Source organism: Salmo trutta, chromosome 26 (assembly GCF_901001165.1).
Source record: "Salmo trutta chromosome 26, fSalTru1.1, whole genome shotgun sequence".
Lineage (NCBI taxonomy): Eukaryota > Metazoa > Chordata > Actinopteri > Salmoniformes > Salmonidae > Salmo > Salmo trutta.
Window position 1 is genome coordinate 19,147,687 of NC_042982.1, and position 17,658 is coordinate 19,165,344.

Here is a 17,658-nt window from a genome sequence, read left to right on the forward strand (position 1 = left end):
ATGGTAATGCCCTTTCAACCCTCCAGCCCGGCCAATCCCTCAACAGCTCCTAATTTCAATTCCACAATTCCACCCACACAGGGACAAAACCATAAGGAGATCAAAATAATTACAAAACAACCATTGTGTGCCATTTGGGCTTTGTGAAATAGCAACGTTTCCCCTCCAATTACTTAGGTGGGGCGATGTTCCCCCACATTCTAACTTCAACAGGACTGAACAGAACATTTTAGATTTTCCAGATGGAAATAGAAAGACAGCGAGAAACTAGTAAAAAATGAGTGACAAAGAAACCCTCTCTTTCTATCCATCTCTCTCTTTCTATCCATCTCTCTCTTTCTATCCATCTCTCTCTTTCTATCCATCTCTCTCTTTCTATCCATCTCTCTCTTTCTATCCATCTCTCTCTTTCTATCCATCTCTCTCTTTCTATCCATCTCTCTCTTTCTATCCATCCCTCTCTTTCTATCCATCTCTCTCTTTCTATCCATCTCTCTCTTTCTATCCATCTCTCTCTTTCTATCCATCTCTCTCTTTCTATCCATCTCTCTCTTTCTATCCATCTCTCTCTTTCTATCCATCTCTCTTTCTATCCATCTCTCTCTTTCTATCCATCTCTCTCTTTCTATCATCTCTCTCTTTCTATCCATCTCTCTCTTTCTATCCATCTCTCTCTTTCTATCCATCTCTCTCTTTCTATCCATCTCTCTCTTTCTATCCATCTCTCTCTTTCTATCCATCTCTCTCTTTCTATCCATCTCTCTCTTTCTATCCATCTCTCTCTTTCTATCCATCTCTCTCTTTCTATCCATCTCTCTCTTTCTATCCATCTCTCTCTTTCTATCCATCTCTCTCTCTATCCATCTCTCTTTCTATCCCTCTCTCTTTCTATCCATCTCTCTCTTTCTATCCATCTCTCTCTTTCTATCCATCTCTCTTTCTATCCATCTCTCTCTTTCTATCCATCTCTCTCTTTCTATCCATCTCTCTCTTTCTATCCATCTCTCTCTTTCTATCCATCTCTCTCTTTCTATCCATCTCTCTTTCTATCCATGTCTCTCTTTCTATCCATCTCTCTCTCGCTCCGTCTCCTCGTCGTGAGTGCTTTCTCATTTTCCATCCATATTCATTTTTAAGGAGGAAGTGTGTTGGAGTGGGGCAGCGTGCATTAGCGTTACTCTGCTCAGCCTCCGCTAGCTAGGTGTAAAAAATCCCATTACAGCAGCCGGCTGTGGGGCCGTCCGGATCGATCCATTATGGAGCTGAGAGGGCCGGTTGGGTCCTACTTTAACACCCCGCCCAGGTGGATTATCCCACACCGCAATGGAGACACTGTCAGGGAGAGTTAGTGTCAGGGAGAGGAGGGGGAGAGAGAGGGGAGGCTAGTAGAGTGTGTGAGGCATATGCTGGTGAGAGAGAGGGAGGGATGAAGTGATAGGAATGGAGGGTAAGAGAGAAGGAGAAAGTGAGTGTTGTCCCCAAACTTTGCTGGGTGTCTAGTTGACTTGTCAGTGTTAACCATGATGACAAGGACTTCTCCCCTGGAGACACATAAGGGATGGAGAGACAATGTTCCTGGGCTGTCTATACCCATAGAAACACATCCATCCACGCTGGTGTGCCCACAACAGCCCAGCGCCTTACATGGAGGGTAAAGGCCGGCACTCTGCAGCTGGTTTGAGGCCATGTGTACTTAGGGATGGCATTGTCTCCAAACTGACATGTCGTCCCCAAATTGACACTACACACACTGCCATGCAGGCTTAGGGTGTGTGGGTATATTGGCATCTGTGTGTGTGTGTGTGTGTGTCCCTCCCACACAGACACCCCTTCTACATATACACATAGACATATCCATGGATACATGACAGTTAAGAGAGACACTTACAGGGTTCTGGAGTGTCCTAGCAGATGTAACCTCATACCTCCACTCACACACCCTACAGTGTGCAGGTTGAACAGGGAACACACAGCAGATGTAACCTCATACCTCCACTCACACACCCTACAGTGTGCAGGTTGAACAGGGAACACACAGCAGATGTAACCTCATACCTCCACTCACACACCCTACAGTGTGCAGGTTGAACAGGGAACACACAGCAGATGTAACCTCATACCTCCACTCACACACCCTACAGTGTGCAGGTTGAACAGGGAACACACAGCAGATGTAACCTCATACCTCCACTCACACACCCTACAGTGTGCAGGTTGAACAGGGAACACACAGCAGATGTAACCTCATACCTCCACTCACACACCCTACAGTGTGCAGGTTGAACAGGGAACACACAGCAGATGTAACCTCATACCCCCACTCACACACCCTACAGTGTGCAGGTTGAACAGGGAACACACAGCAGATGTAACCTCATACCTCCACTCACACACCCTACAGTGTGCAGGTTGAACAGGGAACACACAGCAGATGTAACCTCATACCCCCACTCACACACCCTACAGTGTGCAGGTTGAACAGGGAACACACAGCAGATGTAACCTCATACCTCCACTCACACACCCTACAGTGTGCAGGTTGAACAGGGAACACACAGCAGATGTAACCTCATACCTCCACTCACACACCCTACAGTGTGCAGGTTGAACAGGGAACACACAGCAGATGTAACCTCATACCTCCACTCACACACCCTACAGTGTGCAGGTTGAACAGGGAACACACAGCAGATGTAACCTCATACCTCCACTCACACACCCTACAGTGTGCAGGTTGAACAGGGAACACACAGCAGATGTAACCTCATACCTCCACTCACACACCCTACAGTGTGCAGGTTGAACAGGGAACACACAGCAGATGTAACCTCATACCCCCACTCACACACCCTACAGTGTGCAGGTTGAACAGGGAACACACAGCAGATGTAACCTCATACCCCCACTCACACACCCTACAGTGTGCAGGTTGAACAGGGAACACACAGCAGATGTAACCTCATACCCCCACTCACACACCCTACAGTGTGCAGGTTGAACAGGGAACACACAGCAGATGTAACCTCATACCTCCACTCACACACCCTACAGTGTGCAGGTTGAACAGGGAACACACAGCAGATGTAACCTCATACCTCCACTCACACACCCTACAGTGTGCAGGTTGAACAGGGAACACACAGCAGATGTAACCTCATACCCCCACTCACACACCCTACAGTGTGCAGGTTGAACAGGGAACACACAGCAGATGTAACCTCATACCTCCACTCACACACCCTACAGTGTGCAGGTTGAACAGGGAACACACAGCAGATGTAACCTCATACCCCCACTCACACACCCTACAGTGTGCAGGTTGAACAGGGAACACACAGCAGATGTAACCTCATACCTCCACTCACACACCCTACAGTGTGCAGGTTGAACAGGGAACACACAGCAGATGTAACCTCATACCCCCACTCACACACCCTACAGTGTGCAGGTTGAACAGGGAACACACAGCAGATGTAACCTCATACCCCCACTCACACACCCTACAGTGTGCAGGTTGAACACGGAACACACAGCAGATGTAATCTCATACCCCCACTCACACACCCTACAGTGTGCAGGTTGAAGAGGGAACACACAGCAGATGTAACCTCATACCTCCACTCACACACCCTACAGTGTGCAGGTTGAACAGGGAACACACAGCAGATGTAACCTCATACCCCCACTCACACACCCTACAGTGTGCAGGTTGAACAGGGAACACACAGCAAATGTAACCTCATACCCCCACTCACACACCTTACAGTGTGCAGGTTGAACAGGGAACACACAGCAGATGTAACCTCATACCCCCACTCACACACCCTACAGTGTGCAGGTTGAACAGGGAACACACAGCAGATGTAACCTCATACCCCCACTCACACACCCTACAGTGTGCAGGTTGAACAGGGAACACACAGCAGATGTAACCTCATACCTCCACTCACACACCCTACAGTGTGCAGGTTGAACAGGGAACACACAGCAAATGTAACCTCATACCTCCACTCACACACCCTACAGTGTGCAGGTTGAACAGGGAACACACAGCAGATGTAACCTCATACCTCCACTCACACACCCTACAGTGTGCAGGTTGAACAGGGAACACACAGCAGATGTAACCTCATACCTCCACTCACACACCCTACAGTGTGCAGGTTGAACAGGGAACACACAGCAGATGTAACCTCATACCTCCACTCACACACCCTACAGTGTGCAGGTTGAACAGGGAACACACAGCAGATGTAACCTCATACCCCCACTCACACACCCTACAGTGTGCAGGTTGAACAGGGAACACACAGCAGATGTAACCTCATACCCCCACTCACACACCCTACAGTGTGCAGGTTGAACAGGGAACACACAGCAGATGTAACCTCATACCCCCACTCACACACCCTACAGTGTGCAGGTTGAACAGGGAACACACAGCAGATGTAACCTCATACCCCCACTCACACACCCTACAGTGTGCAGGTTGAACAGGGAACACACAGCAGATGCCCGACACATTGGTGTTTTTAAAGTTGGTCTAAACAGCAGCTGCTCAGTACCCACTGCCCCCTGGCATTACAGGGCCGCACACACACACAAATATCACACACACACACACAGGAAAACATATGGCGTACACTGCCACAGCACCTCAAACAGTCCTAGTGAGCTCAGCACAGCTCCCACCCACACACAATCCCTCCTGCTCAAAAGTGCACCAACACAACAACACACTAATCAATGTCCAATGTCATACACACACTCTTCCAGCTTCCACTTCCATCCATTTCATGCACCCACACAATAAATCCTTACATGTGGTCAACCCCTTCCCCCGCCCATCTCCCTCAAGTCTTAAAAAAAGACCCCCCCACACACACACACACACACACACACACACACACACACACACAGCAACAATAAATCTAGGCAGCTACCAAAACCCATTTACTGTCATCTCCCCAGGAAGGAAAGGAAGAAAGAAAAGAAGAAAAGGACAGAGGGAGGGAGGGAGGGAGGGAGGGAGAGATAGATAGATAGATAGATAGATAGATAGATAGATAGATAGATAGATAGATAGATAGATAGATTGATAGATTGATAGATTGATAGATAGATAGATAGCGGCAGGGATAGAAAAGCCAGGCCTGAATCTCTCTCACCCCCCTTTCCCCTCTCGATCGCTCTCCGTCTCTAACCCTCTCTCTCCAACCCTCCCCATCTGTCTCTCTAACCCTCCCTCAGCCTCTCTAACCCTCCCTCTCTCTCTAACCCTTCCTCTCTCTCTCTCTCTCTCTCTCTCTAACCCTCCCTCTCTCTCTCTCTCTCTAACCCTCCCTCTCTCTCTCTCTAACCCTCCCTCTCTCTCTCTCTCTCCTCTCTAACCCTCCCTCTCTCTCTCTCTCTCTCTCTCTAACCCTCCCTCTCTCTCTCTCTCTAACCCTCCCTCTCTCTCTCTCTCTAACCCTCCCTCTCTCTCTCTCTCTAACCCTCCCTCTCTCTCTCTAACCCTCCCTCTCTCTCTCTCTAACCCTCCCTCTCTCTCTCTAACCCTCCCTCTCTCTCTCTCTCTCTCTCTAACCCCTCCCTCTCTCTCTCTAACCCCTCCCTCTCTCTCTAACCCTCCCTCTCTCTCTAACCCCTCTCTCTCTAACCCCCTCTCTCTCTCTCTCTAACCCTCCCTCTCTCTCTCTAACCCGCCCTCTCTCTCTATAACCCTCCCTCTCTCTCTATAACCCTCCCTCTCTCTCTCTCTCTCTAACCCTCCCTCTCGCTCTCTCTCTCTAACCCTCCCTCTCGCTCTCTCTCTCTAACCCTCTCTCTCGCTCTCTCTCTCTAACCCCCTCTCTCTCTCTCTCTCTCTCTCTAACCCCCTCTCTCTCTCTCTCTCTCTCTCTAACCCCCTCTCTCTCTCTCTAACCCCCTCTCTCTCTCTCTAACCCTCTCACTCTCTCTCTAACCCTCTCGCTCTCTCTCTCTAACCCTCCCGCTCTCTCTCTCTCTCTAACCCTCCCTCTCTCTCTCTCTCTCTTTCTCTCTCTAACCCTCCCTCTCTCTCTCTCCCTAACCCTCCCTCTCTCTCTCTCTCTAACCCTCCCTCTCTCTCTCTCTAACCCTCCCTCTCTCTCTCTCTAACCCTCCCTCTCTCTCTCTCTAACCCTCCCTCTCTCTCTCTAACTCTCCCTCTCTCTCTAACCCTCCCTCTCTCTAACCCTCCCTCTCTCTAACCCTCCCTCTCTCTCTAACCCTCCCTCTCTCTCTAACCCTCCCTCTCTCTCTAACAATCCCTCTCTCTAACAATCCCTCTCTCTCTAACCCTGCCTCTCTCTCTAACCCTCCCTCTCTCTCTAACCCTCCCTCTCTCTCTAACCCTCCCTCTCTCTCTAACCCTCCCTCTCTCTCTAACCCTCCCTCTCTCTAACCCTCCCTCTCTCTAACCCTCCCTCTCTCTCTAACCCTCCCTCTCTCTCTAACCCTCCCTCTCTCACTCTCTCTCTCTCTCTCTCTCTGTCAGACAAAGCGGTGCGGTTATAAGAATGGTATCATTCACTGGCTGATTACAGGGGTGTGATGACAAAACAGACGTCTCTGTTAGAACTGGTGGCCCCAGGCGGTGCCACCTCAACTTATTGTCCTGGCAACCCCCAGGTCGCCGGAAGAAGTGAAACCTTTAGAGAGCAGAGGGGACAAGGACCCCATTGATGGGAGGAGAGAAAGAATGGGGATGGGGAAAAGGAAGGGTAGATGGGGGGGTGAGGTCACGGGTAATGAAAGAAAGATATTCCCCCCAATTTCCTTAAAGGAAGAGATCATATGGCATAATGGTAGAGTTGTGAATGTGACCACTATCTCTCCACACACAGGAGGCCTTTATGGCTGCTCAGGTAATTGTGGGGTGTAGGGTTAAGGATCAGTGTCTGTCTGTCTGTCTGTCTGTCTGTCTGTCTGTCTGTCTGTCTGTCTGTCTGTCTGTCTGTCTGTCTGTCTGTCTGTCTGTCTGTCTGTCTGTCTCTCTGTCTGTGCGCAGGTGCCCGTCTACCTTCCTAGGACCGTTCAGCTATGAAGGGACTCACCCATCCTTCCTTCGATTCCTCCATCCCTCCATTCATTTTATCCCTCCACCTCTTACTACAACAGCTGAGGAGACCCCCTGCCCTGGACGCTACGTGACTGAGGGGCTGCACTGTGCAGGTGTTGTGATGAGTGGTATCAGTGAGAGGGGCAGCAGCAGTGCCAGCTGTGATAATGCTGAGTGTCAGGAAGTGTCTAATGGCTGTTAACTGCTGATCCAACACTGATTAGACCAGAAAGACCAACTGTCTCCTTTTAATGGACTAAAGACACACACTTTTTAATGCTTAACGGCAGTAGTGTTCAATAAATGTCTTTGGTGCCGTGTATCTCTCCTGCTCCTCCTATCAAGAGGACACACAAACTCCCCCCACCCACCTGTGATAACTAACTCATAACATGCCTGCATCTTCTCTCTCCCTACGTGCTCTGCTCTGTCGTAAGCAGCAACACTAGTTAGATCCCTGGCTCCCGATAAAACACACAAGCGGTGCGAGTGGGGGGCTAAAGAAAGTGTTTTTCTCCAGAACCAGGAGCAGGGTGTTTTCTTCAGTGAGTCATAACAAAACAACTACCTATCCAGGCTGTAGGGCCGCTGTGATCCCTGTCAGAGACTTATCAGCACAGACCAGATGAACAGCCTTTCTGTCTCTTTGTTTGTGTCCTCTAGCATTGTTTCTTTGGTTCCGCCGTACCACAGAATGATCCTGTCTACCAGGGCACTCATGTAGTCTACGACAGCACACACACACACACACACAGCTTCCTCCTCCTCATAGTGACTCTTGGGGAGCAGATAGACAGTATTGATAATGGTGGCTGCAGGTCCCATTGATTTTGTTTAGTGAGGAAAATCAAGACATTGGCTGTAGAGCTTCTACTTCCCTCTTCCATGCCCATAAAGATGTGTGTGTGTCCCAATCCTAAGCCCCTGGGGAATGTCTTAGTGTGTAGTGTAGGATACAGCATATACAGAGATAACATCCCAGACACTGGGGAGACTGTCTATGAGTCCCAATGACGGGAAGAGTCTCTACAGTGGAACTTACTGTATGACTGATGTTACTGCCACTAAGCACTTATACAATCACAAGTTGCTGGGACTTTGGCTACATTAGCTGCAAAAAAACTTGCACACACACACAAACTGCACTAATCCATGCTAAAACACACACATACACACACACACACACACACACAAACTGCACTAATCCATGCTAAAACACACACACACACACACACACACTTGCCCTTTTGAAGGAAAGACAAAAGCGATGTGTGTCTGATAAGAAGAGGCGCCACACCGGTGGCAGGCTAGAGACTGATAACCATCACTACCTTCCTCATCTCTCCTCTCTTCTCCTTCTACCTCCTCTCGTCTCTTCTCCTCTCCTCCTTCAGTCCTCCAGACAACAAGGAGAGAGGGAGGGTAAGCCTTCCTGGTTCAAACCAGGTAAGAATGTACTTTGTAGATGATTTTGGTTTTTGGTGAAAGGGAGTGAGATACCTCGTCAAAACATGCTTCAAGCGAAGATGCAGTGTTAATAAAACAAACAGGGCTAGGTTACTGTACCTTCTACATCCAAGGCCTTTACTATCACCGCGTCATAAAACCATAATAAACACACAGCAGAAATACCAGGACATCATACTGGTCACATTGATCCTAATGCTGGCTTCACAATGACAAAAAAAATAAAAATAGCACTAAATCCAATTGGGATTCTCACAAGATCAGTACAACGGCAATAACCCCTAGAGAACAAAACTGTACGTGCCAGCTTTCATCTCAACATGATTGGATTAAACCCTAACATCATAACAGAATGAAGAAAGGCCAAACGTAAAAAGAGACCATCTTTAAAGCAGATCAATCTAATCTAATACACAAATCAGGCCAATCACAATGCAGGGTTATGATTATGTCATCACTAGGACTATCTCCAGCTTGGATACTGTGAAAAGTCAGAGTAGATTATCATGTAGGTCATTATGTGGTTTAACGTGGTTCTGTGTGTTTGAAGAGGAAAACAAAGGCTGGGGTGTTCGCTAGGCCCACAGTCATAATGTTACAATCATTATGAATAAAATACAGTTGACACAGGTCACGGGTCTTGCATTTACGTGTGTGTGTGTGTGTGTGTGTGTGTGTGTGTGTGTGTGTGTACAGACATCCTTCTGTACTGAACAAGGTGAAGACACCTGTACACAGTCTCATACCACATATATACATATATCAAGACAGACAGACAGAATAGTATATAGTAGCATGGTTCCTACCCGATCCTATATCAATGACCGTCCCCTGTCCCCTCCGTTCAGCCACCAGCCGAGAGGAACCAGGCATGCTGACCGGCTCAGAACGCACGGGCTGGATCCTACACACACACAAATGTACAGTTACTTATGTATGTATTTATTTAACTGCTGTTATGCTACATTTAATAATATATCATAGAATAATTGAGATAAAATCTTATTTTTGCAAGAGAAGACCTGTTCAAAATAGCAGAAGTCACATAGAACTATGGCAGCATGATTGTCCACCTACCTGAGACTGTGTAGGTCCAGGTCATCAGTGTGGAAGTCTAACAGAGGCTGTTGAATGTCGCTGGGGCCCTGGGACTGCAGCACGGAGGAAGAGGAGGAGATGACTGTAGTCTGACCAGATGGGTGGATGGTCTTAAACTGGAACTGAGGACCCATCCACAGCCGACGGTGAGGCCCTGTGTGGGTGACTATCTCCACCTGGTAGGGGCCAGACAATAACGTTAGCATTAACATGCTAGCAACATAAAACCACTGGAATAGTGTAGTTTACCTTTGTCTTATTTCACTTAAGTTAAACTAAAATACTGCTACTGTGTTTGTGTACAAACTGCTGAAAACCAGTTTCCCATTTCGGATAAATAAAATAACTACTACAGCGTCACTGTCCACATCCGTTCTAGATGTAAACCGGTCAGACTAAAGCCTGTTGTCCACATCCGTTCTAGATGTAAACCGGTCAGATTAAAGCCTGTTGTCCACATCCGTTCTAGATGTAAACCGGTCAGACTAAAGCCTGTTGTCCACATCCGTTCTAGATGTAAACCGGTCAGATTAAAGTCTGTTGTCCACATCCGTTCTAGATGTAAACCGGTCAGATTAAAGCCTGTTGTCCACATCCGTTCTAGATGTAAACCGGTCAGACTAAAGCCTGTTGTCCACATCCGTTCTAGATGTAAACCGGTCAGATTAAAGTCTGTTGTCCACATCCGTTCTAGATGTAAACCGGTCAGACTAAAGCCTGTTGTCCACATCCGTTCTAGATGTAAACCGGTCAGACTAAAGCCTGTTGTCCACATCCGTTCTAGATGTAAACCGGTCAGACTAAAGCCTGTTGTCCACATCCGTTCTAGATGTAAACCGGTCAGACTAAAGCCTGTTGTCCACATCCGTTCTAGATGTAAACCGGTCAGACTAAAGCCTGTTGTCCACATCCTTTCTAGATGTAAACCGGTCAGACTAAAGCCTGTTGTCCACATCCGTTCTAGATGTAAACCGGTCAGACTAAAGCCTGTTGTCCACATCCGTTCTAGATGTAAACCGGTCAGACTAAAGCCTGTTGTCCACATCCGTTCTAGATGTAAACCGGTCAGACTAAAGCCTGTTGTCCACATCCGTTCTAGATGTAAACCGGTCAGACTAAAGCCTGTTGTCCACATCCGTTCTAGATGTAAACTGGTCAGACTAAAGCCTGTTGTCCACATCCGTTCTAGATGTAAACCGGTCAGATTAAAGCCTGTTGTCCACATCCGTTCTAGATGTAAACCGGTCAGATTAAAGCCTGTTGTCCACATCCGTTCTAGATGTAAACCGGTCAGACTAAAGCCTGTTGTCCACATCCGTTCTAGATGTAAACCGGTCAGACTAAAGCCTGTTGTCCGCATCCGTTCTAGATGTAAACCGGTCAGACTAAAGACTGTTGTCCGCATCCGTTCTAGATGTAAACCGGTCAGACTAAAGCCTGTTGTCCGCATCCGTTCTAGATGTAAACCGGTCAGACTAAAGCCTGTTGTCCACATCCGTTCTAGATGTAAACCGGTCAGACTAAAGCCTGTTGTCCGCATCCGTTCTAGATGTAAACCGGTCAGACTAAAGCCTGTTGTCCACATCCGTTCTAGATGTAAACCGGTCAGATTAAAGCCTGTTGTCCACAGAGCCAAGACGCTGTAGTCACAATGAGCTGGCGGGTGTGTGCGTTAGGGGAATAGGAAATGAGGGAGACAGATTTCCGTGGCAACGGGATTAGAGGACGAGCGTCAGAGCCACATTAGCGTCATCATTTCTGAGAAATGCCACCGTGGCCGTTAAAGCTCAGGAACAGCTGTCCGCAGTGTCTTTCCCCTGAGAGATGGCATGGTGGGCCTTAACATGACAGAGTGGCAGACTCCAGAGATGTTTGTCAGTAATGTTACACTAGATGGATGTGGGAGATGAGTAGAGGACACAACAATTGTAACTAGCTTTCACCTTCTCTTTTTACTCCCAATTTCTTATTCCCTCTCCCCCTCTGACTCTCCCCCACTCCCCCTCTGCCCCATTCCCTCTCACCCTCTGCCCTCTCCCCCTATTCCCTCTCCCTCATTCTCTCTCCCTTCTGCCCCATTCCCTCTCACCCTCTCCTCTCCCCCATTCCCTCTCCCCCATTCCCCCCCTTCTGCCCTCTCCCTCATTCCCTCTCTCATGTCTATTTGGCAGTGAAAGAGCCAAGACAGGGGTGACAGCTTAGGGTCTCGTAATACGTCCGTGGTGTGTGTGTGACACGTGGCCTGGCACAGCTGTGTAAATTAGGCCACAGAGAGGGGGAGGGAGGAGGATTTCAGTGTGTGTGTGTACTCGCCAGTTAACACCATCAGTGTCGCCCAGCCCCAGAGATAAACAGATGCTATGGTTCTCATCAGTGTCGGGGCGCAGGGCCAGATGCTGTCCTCTCCCCTCCTCTGCCCTCCTGTCTATCTGTCTGTCATGCCCAGCTCTCCTTGTCTCTGCCCTCCTGTCAGTCTGTCTGTCATGCCCAGCTCTCCTTGTCTCTGCCCTCCTGTCGGTCTGTGTCATGCCCAGCTCTCCTTGTCTCTGCCCTCCTGTCGGTCTGTCTGTCATGTCCAGCTCTCCTTGTCTCTGCCCTCCTGTCTATCTGTCTGTCATGCCCAGCTCTCCTTGTCTCTGCCCTCCTGTCAGTCTGTCTGTCATGTCCAGCTCTCCTTGTCTCTGCCCTCCTGTCTATCTGTCTGTCATGTCCAGCTCTCCTTGTCTCTGCCCTCCTGTCGGTCTGTCTGTCATGCCCAGCTCTCCTTGTCTCTGCCCTCCTGTCTATCTGTCTGTCATGCCCAGCTCTCCTTGTCTCTGCCCTCCTGTCAGTCTGTCTGTCATGTCCAGCTCTCCTTGTCTCTGCCCTCCTGTCTATCTGTCTGTCATGTCCAGCTCTCCTTGTCTCTGCCCTCCTGTCGGTCTGTCTGTCATGCCCAGCTCTCCTTGTCTCTGCCCTCCTGTCTATCTGTCTGTCATGCCCAGCTCTCCTTGTCTCTGCCCTCCTGTCTATCTGTCTGTCATGCCCAGCTCTCCTTGTCTCTGCCCTCCTGTCTATCTGTCTGTCATGCCCAGCTCTCCTTGTCTCTGCCCTCCTGTCTATCTGTCTGTCATGCCCAGCTCTCCTTGTCTCTGCCCTCCTGTCGGTCTGTCTGTCATGCCCAGCTCTCCTTGTCTCTGCCCTCCTGTCGGTCTGTGTCATGTCCAGCTCTCCTTGTCTCTGCCCTCCTGTCGGTCTGTCTGTCATGCCCAGCTCTCCTTGTCTCTGCCCTCCTGTCGGTCTGTGTCATGCCCAGCTCTCCTTGTCTCTGCCCTCCTGTCGGTCTGTCTGTCATGCCCAGCTCTCCTTGTCTCTGCCCTCCTGTCGGTCTGTCTGTCATGTCCAGCTCTCCTTGTCTCTGCCCTCCTGTCGGTCTGTCTGTCATGCCCAGCTCTCCTTGTCTCTGCCCTCCTGTCGGTCTGTGTCATGTCCAGCTCTCCTTGTCTCTGCCCTCCTGTCGGTCTGTGTCATGCCCAGCTCTCCTTGTCTCTGCCCTCCTGTCTATCTGTCTGTCATGTCCAGCTCTCCTTGTCTCTGCCCTCCTGTCTATCTGTCTGTCATGTCCAGCTCTCCTTGTCTCTGCCCTCCTGTCTATCTGTATGTCATGCCCAGCTCTCCTTGTCTCTGCCCTCCTGTCTATCTGTCTGTCATGCCCAGCTCTCCTTGTCTCTGCCCTCCTGTCGGTCTGTCTGTCATGCCCAGCTCTCCTTGTCTCTGCCCTCCTGTCGGTCTGTCTGTCATGTCCAGCTCTCCTTGTCTCTGCCCTCCTGTCTATCTGTCTGTCATGCCCAGCTCTCCTTGTCTCTGCCCTCCTGTCGGTCTGTCTGTCATGTCCAGCTCTCCTTGGCTCTGCCCTCCTGTCGGTCTGTGTCATGTCCAGCTCTCCTTGTCTCTGCCCTCCTGTCTATCTGTCTGTCATGTCCAGCTCTCCTTGTCCCTGCCCTCCTGTCTATCTGTCTGTCATGTCCAGCTCTCCTTGTCTCTGCCCTCCTGTCGGTCTGTCTGTCATGTCCAGCTCTCCTTGTCTCTGCCCTCCTGTCGGTCTGTCTGTCATGCCCAGCTCTCCTTGTCTCTGCCCTCCTGTCGGTCTGTCTGTCATGTCCAGCTCTCCTTGTCTCTGCCCTCCTGTCTATCTGTATGTCATGCCCAGCTCTCCTTGTCTCTGCCCTCCTGTCTATCTGTCTGTCATGCCCAGCTCTCCTTGTCTCTGCCCTCCTGTCGGTCTGTCTGTCATGCCCAGCTCTCCTTGTCTCTGCCCTCCTGTCGGTCTGTCTGTCATGTCCAGCTCTCCTTGTCTCTGCCCTCCTGTCTATCTGTCTGTCATGCCCAGCTCTCCTTGTCTCTGCCCTCCTGTCGGTCTGTCTGTCATGTCCAGCTCTCCTTGGCTCTGCCCTCCTGTCGGTCTGTGTCATGTCCAGCTCTCCTTGTCTCTGCCCTCCTGTCTATCTGTCTGTCATGTCCAGCTCTCCTTGTCCCTGCCCTCCTGTCTATCTGTCTGTCATGTCCAGCTCTCCTTGTCTCTGCCCTCCTGTCGGTCTGTCTGTCATGTCCAGCTCTCCTTGTCTCTGCCCTCCTGTCGGTCTGTCTGTCATGCCCAGCTCTCCTTGTCTCTGCCCTCCTGTCGGTCTGTCTGTCATGTCCAGCTCTCCTTGTCTCTGCCCTCCTGTCTATCTGTCTGTCATGTCCAGCTCTCCTTGTCTCTGCCCTCCTGTCGGTCTGTCTGTCATGCCCAGCTCTCCTTGTCTCTGCCCTCCTGTCGGTCTGTGTCATGCCCAGCTCTCCTTGTCTCTGCCCTCCTGTCTATCTGTCTGTCATGCCCAGCTCTCCTTGTCTCTGCCCTCCTGTCGGTCTGTGTCATGCCCAGCTCTCCTTGTCTCTGCCCTCCTGTCAGTCTGTCTGTCATGTCCAGCTCTCCTTGTCTCTGCCCTCCTGTCTATCTGTCTGTCATGTCCAGCTCTCCTTGTCTCTGGCCTCCTGTCTATCTGTCTGTCATGTCCAGCTCTCCTTGTCTCTGCCCTCCTGTCGGTCTGTCTGTCATGCCCAGCTCTCCTTGTCTCTGCCCTCCTGTCGGTCTGTCTGTCATGCCGAGCTCTCCTTGTCTCTGCCCTCCTGTCTATCTGTCTGTCATGTCCAGCTCTCCTTGTCTCTGCCCTCCTGTCGGTCTGTCTGTCATGCCCAGCTCTCCTTGTCTCTGCCCTCCTGTCGGTCTGTCTGTCATGTCCAGCTCTCCTTGTCTCTGCCCTCCTGTCGGTCTGTGTCATGTCCAGCTCTCCTTGTCTCTGCCCTCCTGTCGGTCTGTCTGTCATGTCCAGCTCTCCTTGTCTCTGCCCTCCTGTCGGTCTGTCTGTCATGTCCAGCTCTCCTTGTCTCTGCCCTCCTGTCGGTCTGTCTGTCATGCCCAGCTCTCCTTGTCTCTGCCCTCCTGTCGGTCTGTGTCATGTCCAGCTCTCCTTGTCTCTGCCCTCCTGTCGGTCTGTCTGTCATGCCCAGCTCTCCTTGTCTCTGCCCTCCTGTCGGTCTGTCACACCCTGTCCTGACACATACTGTGCCTGACAATACGAGTTATCACAGAGTTGTGTAGAGCTCACAGAACCACCAAAGGACTGATGATATAACAGCTCAGGGACATCTGATATGAAGTCATTGTATAGCACAGGAGGTGGAGGAGGGAGAGAATTATAGTCCAGTCTCCAGAGGCTTGGTAGCTACTGCATTAACCCAATAGAATGTGTCAAGACCGTCAGAGCCAGACCTGATGACTTGATGGAGGGGTATTGAAACCAGGAGGATAAGGGGGAATCTGTGGGGTTGATTCAGGCATTGTTGGCATCTGATGGACCTGAGAGCCACTTACACTATTACGCACAAGCGGTGTCCCAAATGGCCCCCTATTCCCTAAATAGTGCACTACTTCTGACCAGACCTCTATGGGCCTTGGTCAAAAGTAGTGCACTATAAAGGGAATATGGGGCCATCTGGGACACAAGTAATGTCTCCTAAGTCGCACTACATACAGCGCCCAGACGGACGGCACACACCAAAGGTCACAATGTGGAGTTGCATTAGAAACCTGCAGACCCATCTGATTCTGAACACTGCTGATAATCTAATGAAGGGATCTGATTTAATGACATTCACAAGACAGCGCTGCTCTAACTCAATCTAGCCATTATCATCATACTATACATGTTTCACTATTTATCCTCCAGACTATTGTACAGAACACAACTGACAGCATGACCTTAGAGGGCTTGTCTCTAGAATGGATCAAGACCAGTGTTCTGTCTTCCAGTGCCATTTCAGATTTGAATTTGAAAGGCGACGAGGTAAGTGTGTTGGGATAAACTGGAGGACAAGTGAGATGCCATGTTGAGGAGCCTCATCCAATGATTTACAGGAGCTATTAAGTAGTTGAAAATACACCGCGTTGTTTCCTGAGGATAGCGCTGCCACAGCCTCCAAGTCTTGTGATAACTTTGTTGAGTGCAATAAGTCAGAACCTTGGTTTAACAAGTTTGTCTGACAGACAACACCGTGTTCCCCATAACGCCGTGTCCCCCATCACTGCTTGGCAGTTTGAAGCTGTACCTTACCAAAACAGCACAACTCCCCCTAGTGGCCTGGCTGCCAACCTCCATTTACAAAGACTTCACCTGGCTAATAATAGAACAGAGCAAGCGTAAATCCAGCCAAGCGTCAGTAGTTTTGGTGCAGGAGATGGTAGATAGACGGTAGTTGGCTTGGCTCCCGGCAACACTATCAGTAGCTACTAACCACAAGGAAACCACAGACTAAGTGGGATACATTTACCCCAATCCATTATATATGGCCAGAAATGATTGATGGCGGAAATGTGATGGTTACCTGCAGAGATCAGGCTTCAGACATGAGGAAGTGAAGGGTTAACCAAGCCGAAGAGAGTGGGGTCATATCACCATACAACTTATCTATCTGTAACGCTACATATCCCAACCACATATCCCTCCAAACCACATCTCACGGCAGTACTCAGTGCCAAAAAGGCCACTATTTGGTATTAGATTAAAATGTAATCTTATTTCAATAGTGGCATCATGCACTGCTGGACAAAGACAAGGAGTCCAACAGTCAAGAGCCACTTAGTCCAAAATCCACCTATTAGCTCCTGGGTCGTTTCAACAATTGAGTGCCCTTTGAGTAGTGTAACTTGGTGAAAAAAAAACACATTTTATTTAAACAAAATTGTAACATTCTGTCATGAAGACCGACTTGTGCCTATTCAGTGCCAAATAAAGTAACAGGGCTGACCGTAACAAGGTTGAAGATTTGATCTTAAATCAGCCATAAATCCCTTGGTGACAGGGGGAATGGAAGCTTTTCTAGCCTGTCTATTTGTGGGTAACAGGTTGAACATGTTCGACACACTCAGATTTCCACCAAAAAACAACAGAAAATTGCCCAAAATAGTAAAACCAGCTCACCTGCTTTTACACTATGATTTGACTATTATTAGCTGTTCATTGTTTCTTTTGAAAAAAATATTAAAAAAGGAATATTTGCACCATATTAAAAACGTGAGTTCAGTTCACATATCGTTTTATACCTTAAAATGAATCACTAATCACATTAAATAAATAATAATCTTAAGAAATGACTTTTTCAAAGGCACAAAATAACTAGGGCTTTAAAATGGTTGGGGTTTAAGTGGGTTAAAATCTTCCTAGAAGTCTCAGGATGTGAAAATGCTGAATTTTAACACTTTAGCAATTCTTCATTTTCCAAGTGGTCTACAATATGTTAAAGGGCACTTCATTTAATTTAGTATGACAGGCTTTTAAAATGGAATATTTGTGCACAATTTCCACTTAAAATATCAAAGGCACGTAAAAGGCTCCCCCTACCAGCTATTGCTAAGGAGAAGTCCTTTAGGAGAGAAAAGAAAGAGCATGCTGGGCAATAGGCTCTTGAAGGGGTGACTGTCCCTCTCTAGC

The 17,658-nt window shown here is 49.1% G+C and overlaps 1 protein-coding gene across 4 annotated transcripts in view; it reads right to left on the reverse strand.

Moving 5' to 3' along the window:
• The window catches only part of LOC115163327 (breast carcinoma-amplified sequence 3), a 305,848-nt gene that overhangs the window by 152,047 nt on the left and 136,143 nt on the right, over window positions 1-17,658 (reverse strand). For all 4 annotated transcript variants that reach the window (XM_029715122.1, XM_029715120.1, XM_029715121.1 and 1 more), the window contains 2 exons: window positions 9,629-9,825; window positions 9,358-9,455 (listed from right to left, as the gene is read on the reverse strand). In XM_029715122.1, coding sequence (XP_029570982.1) covers window positions 9,358-9,455; window positions 9,629-9,825 — 295 coding nt within the window. The remainder of the gene's footprint in view (window positions 1-9,357; window positions 9,456-9,628; window positions 9,826-17,658) is intronic.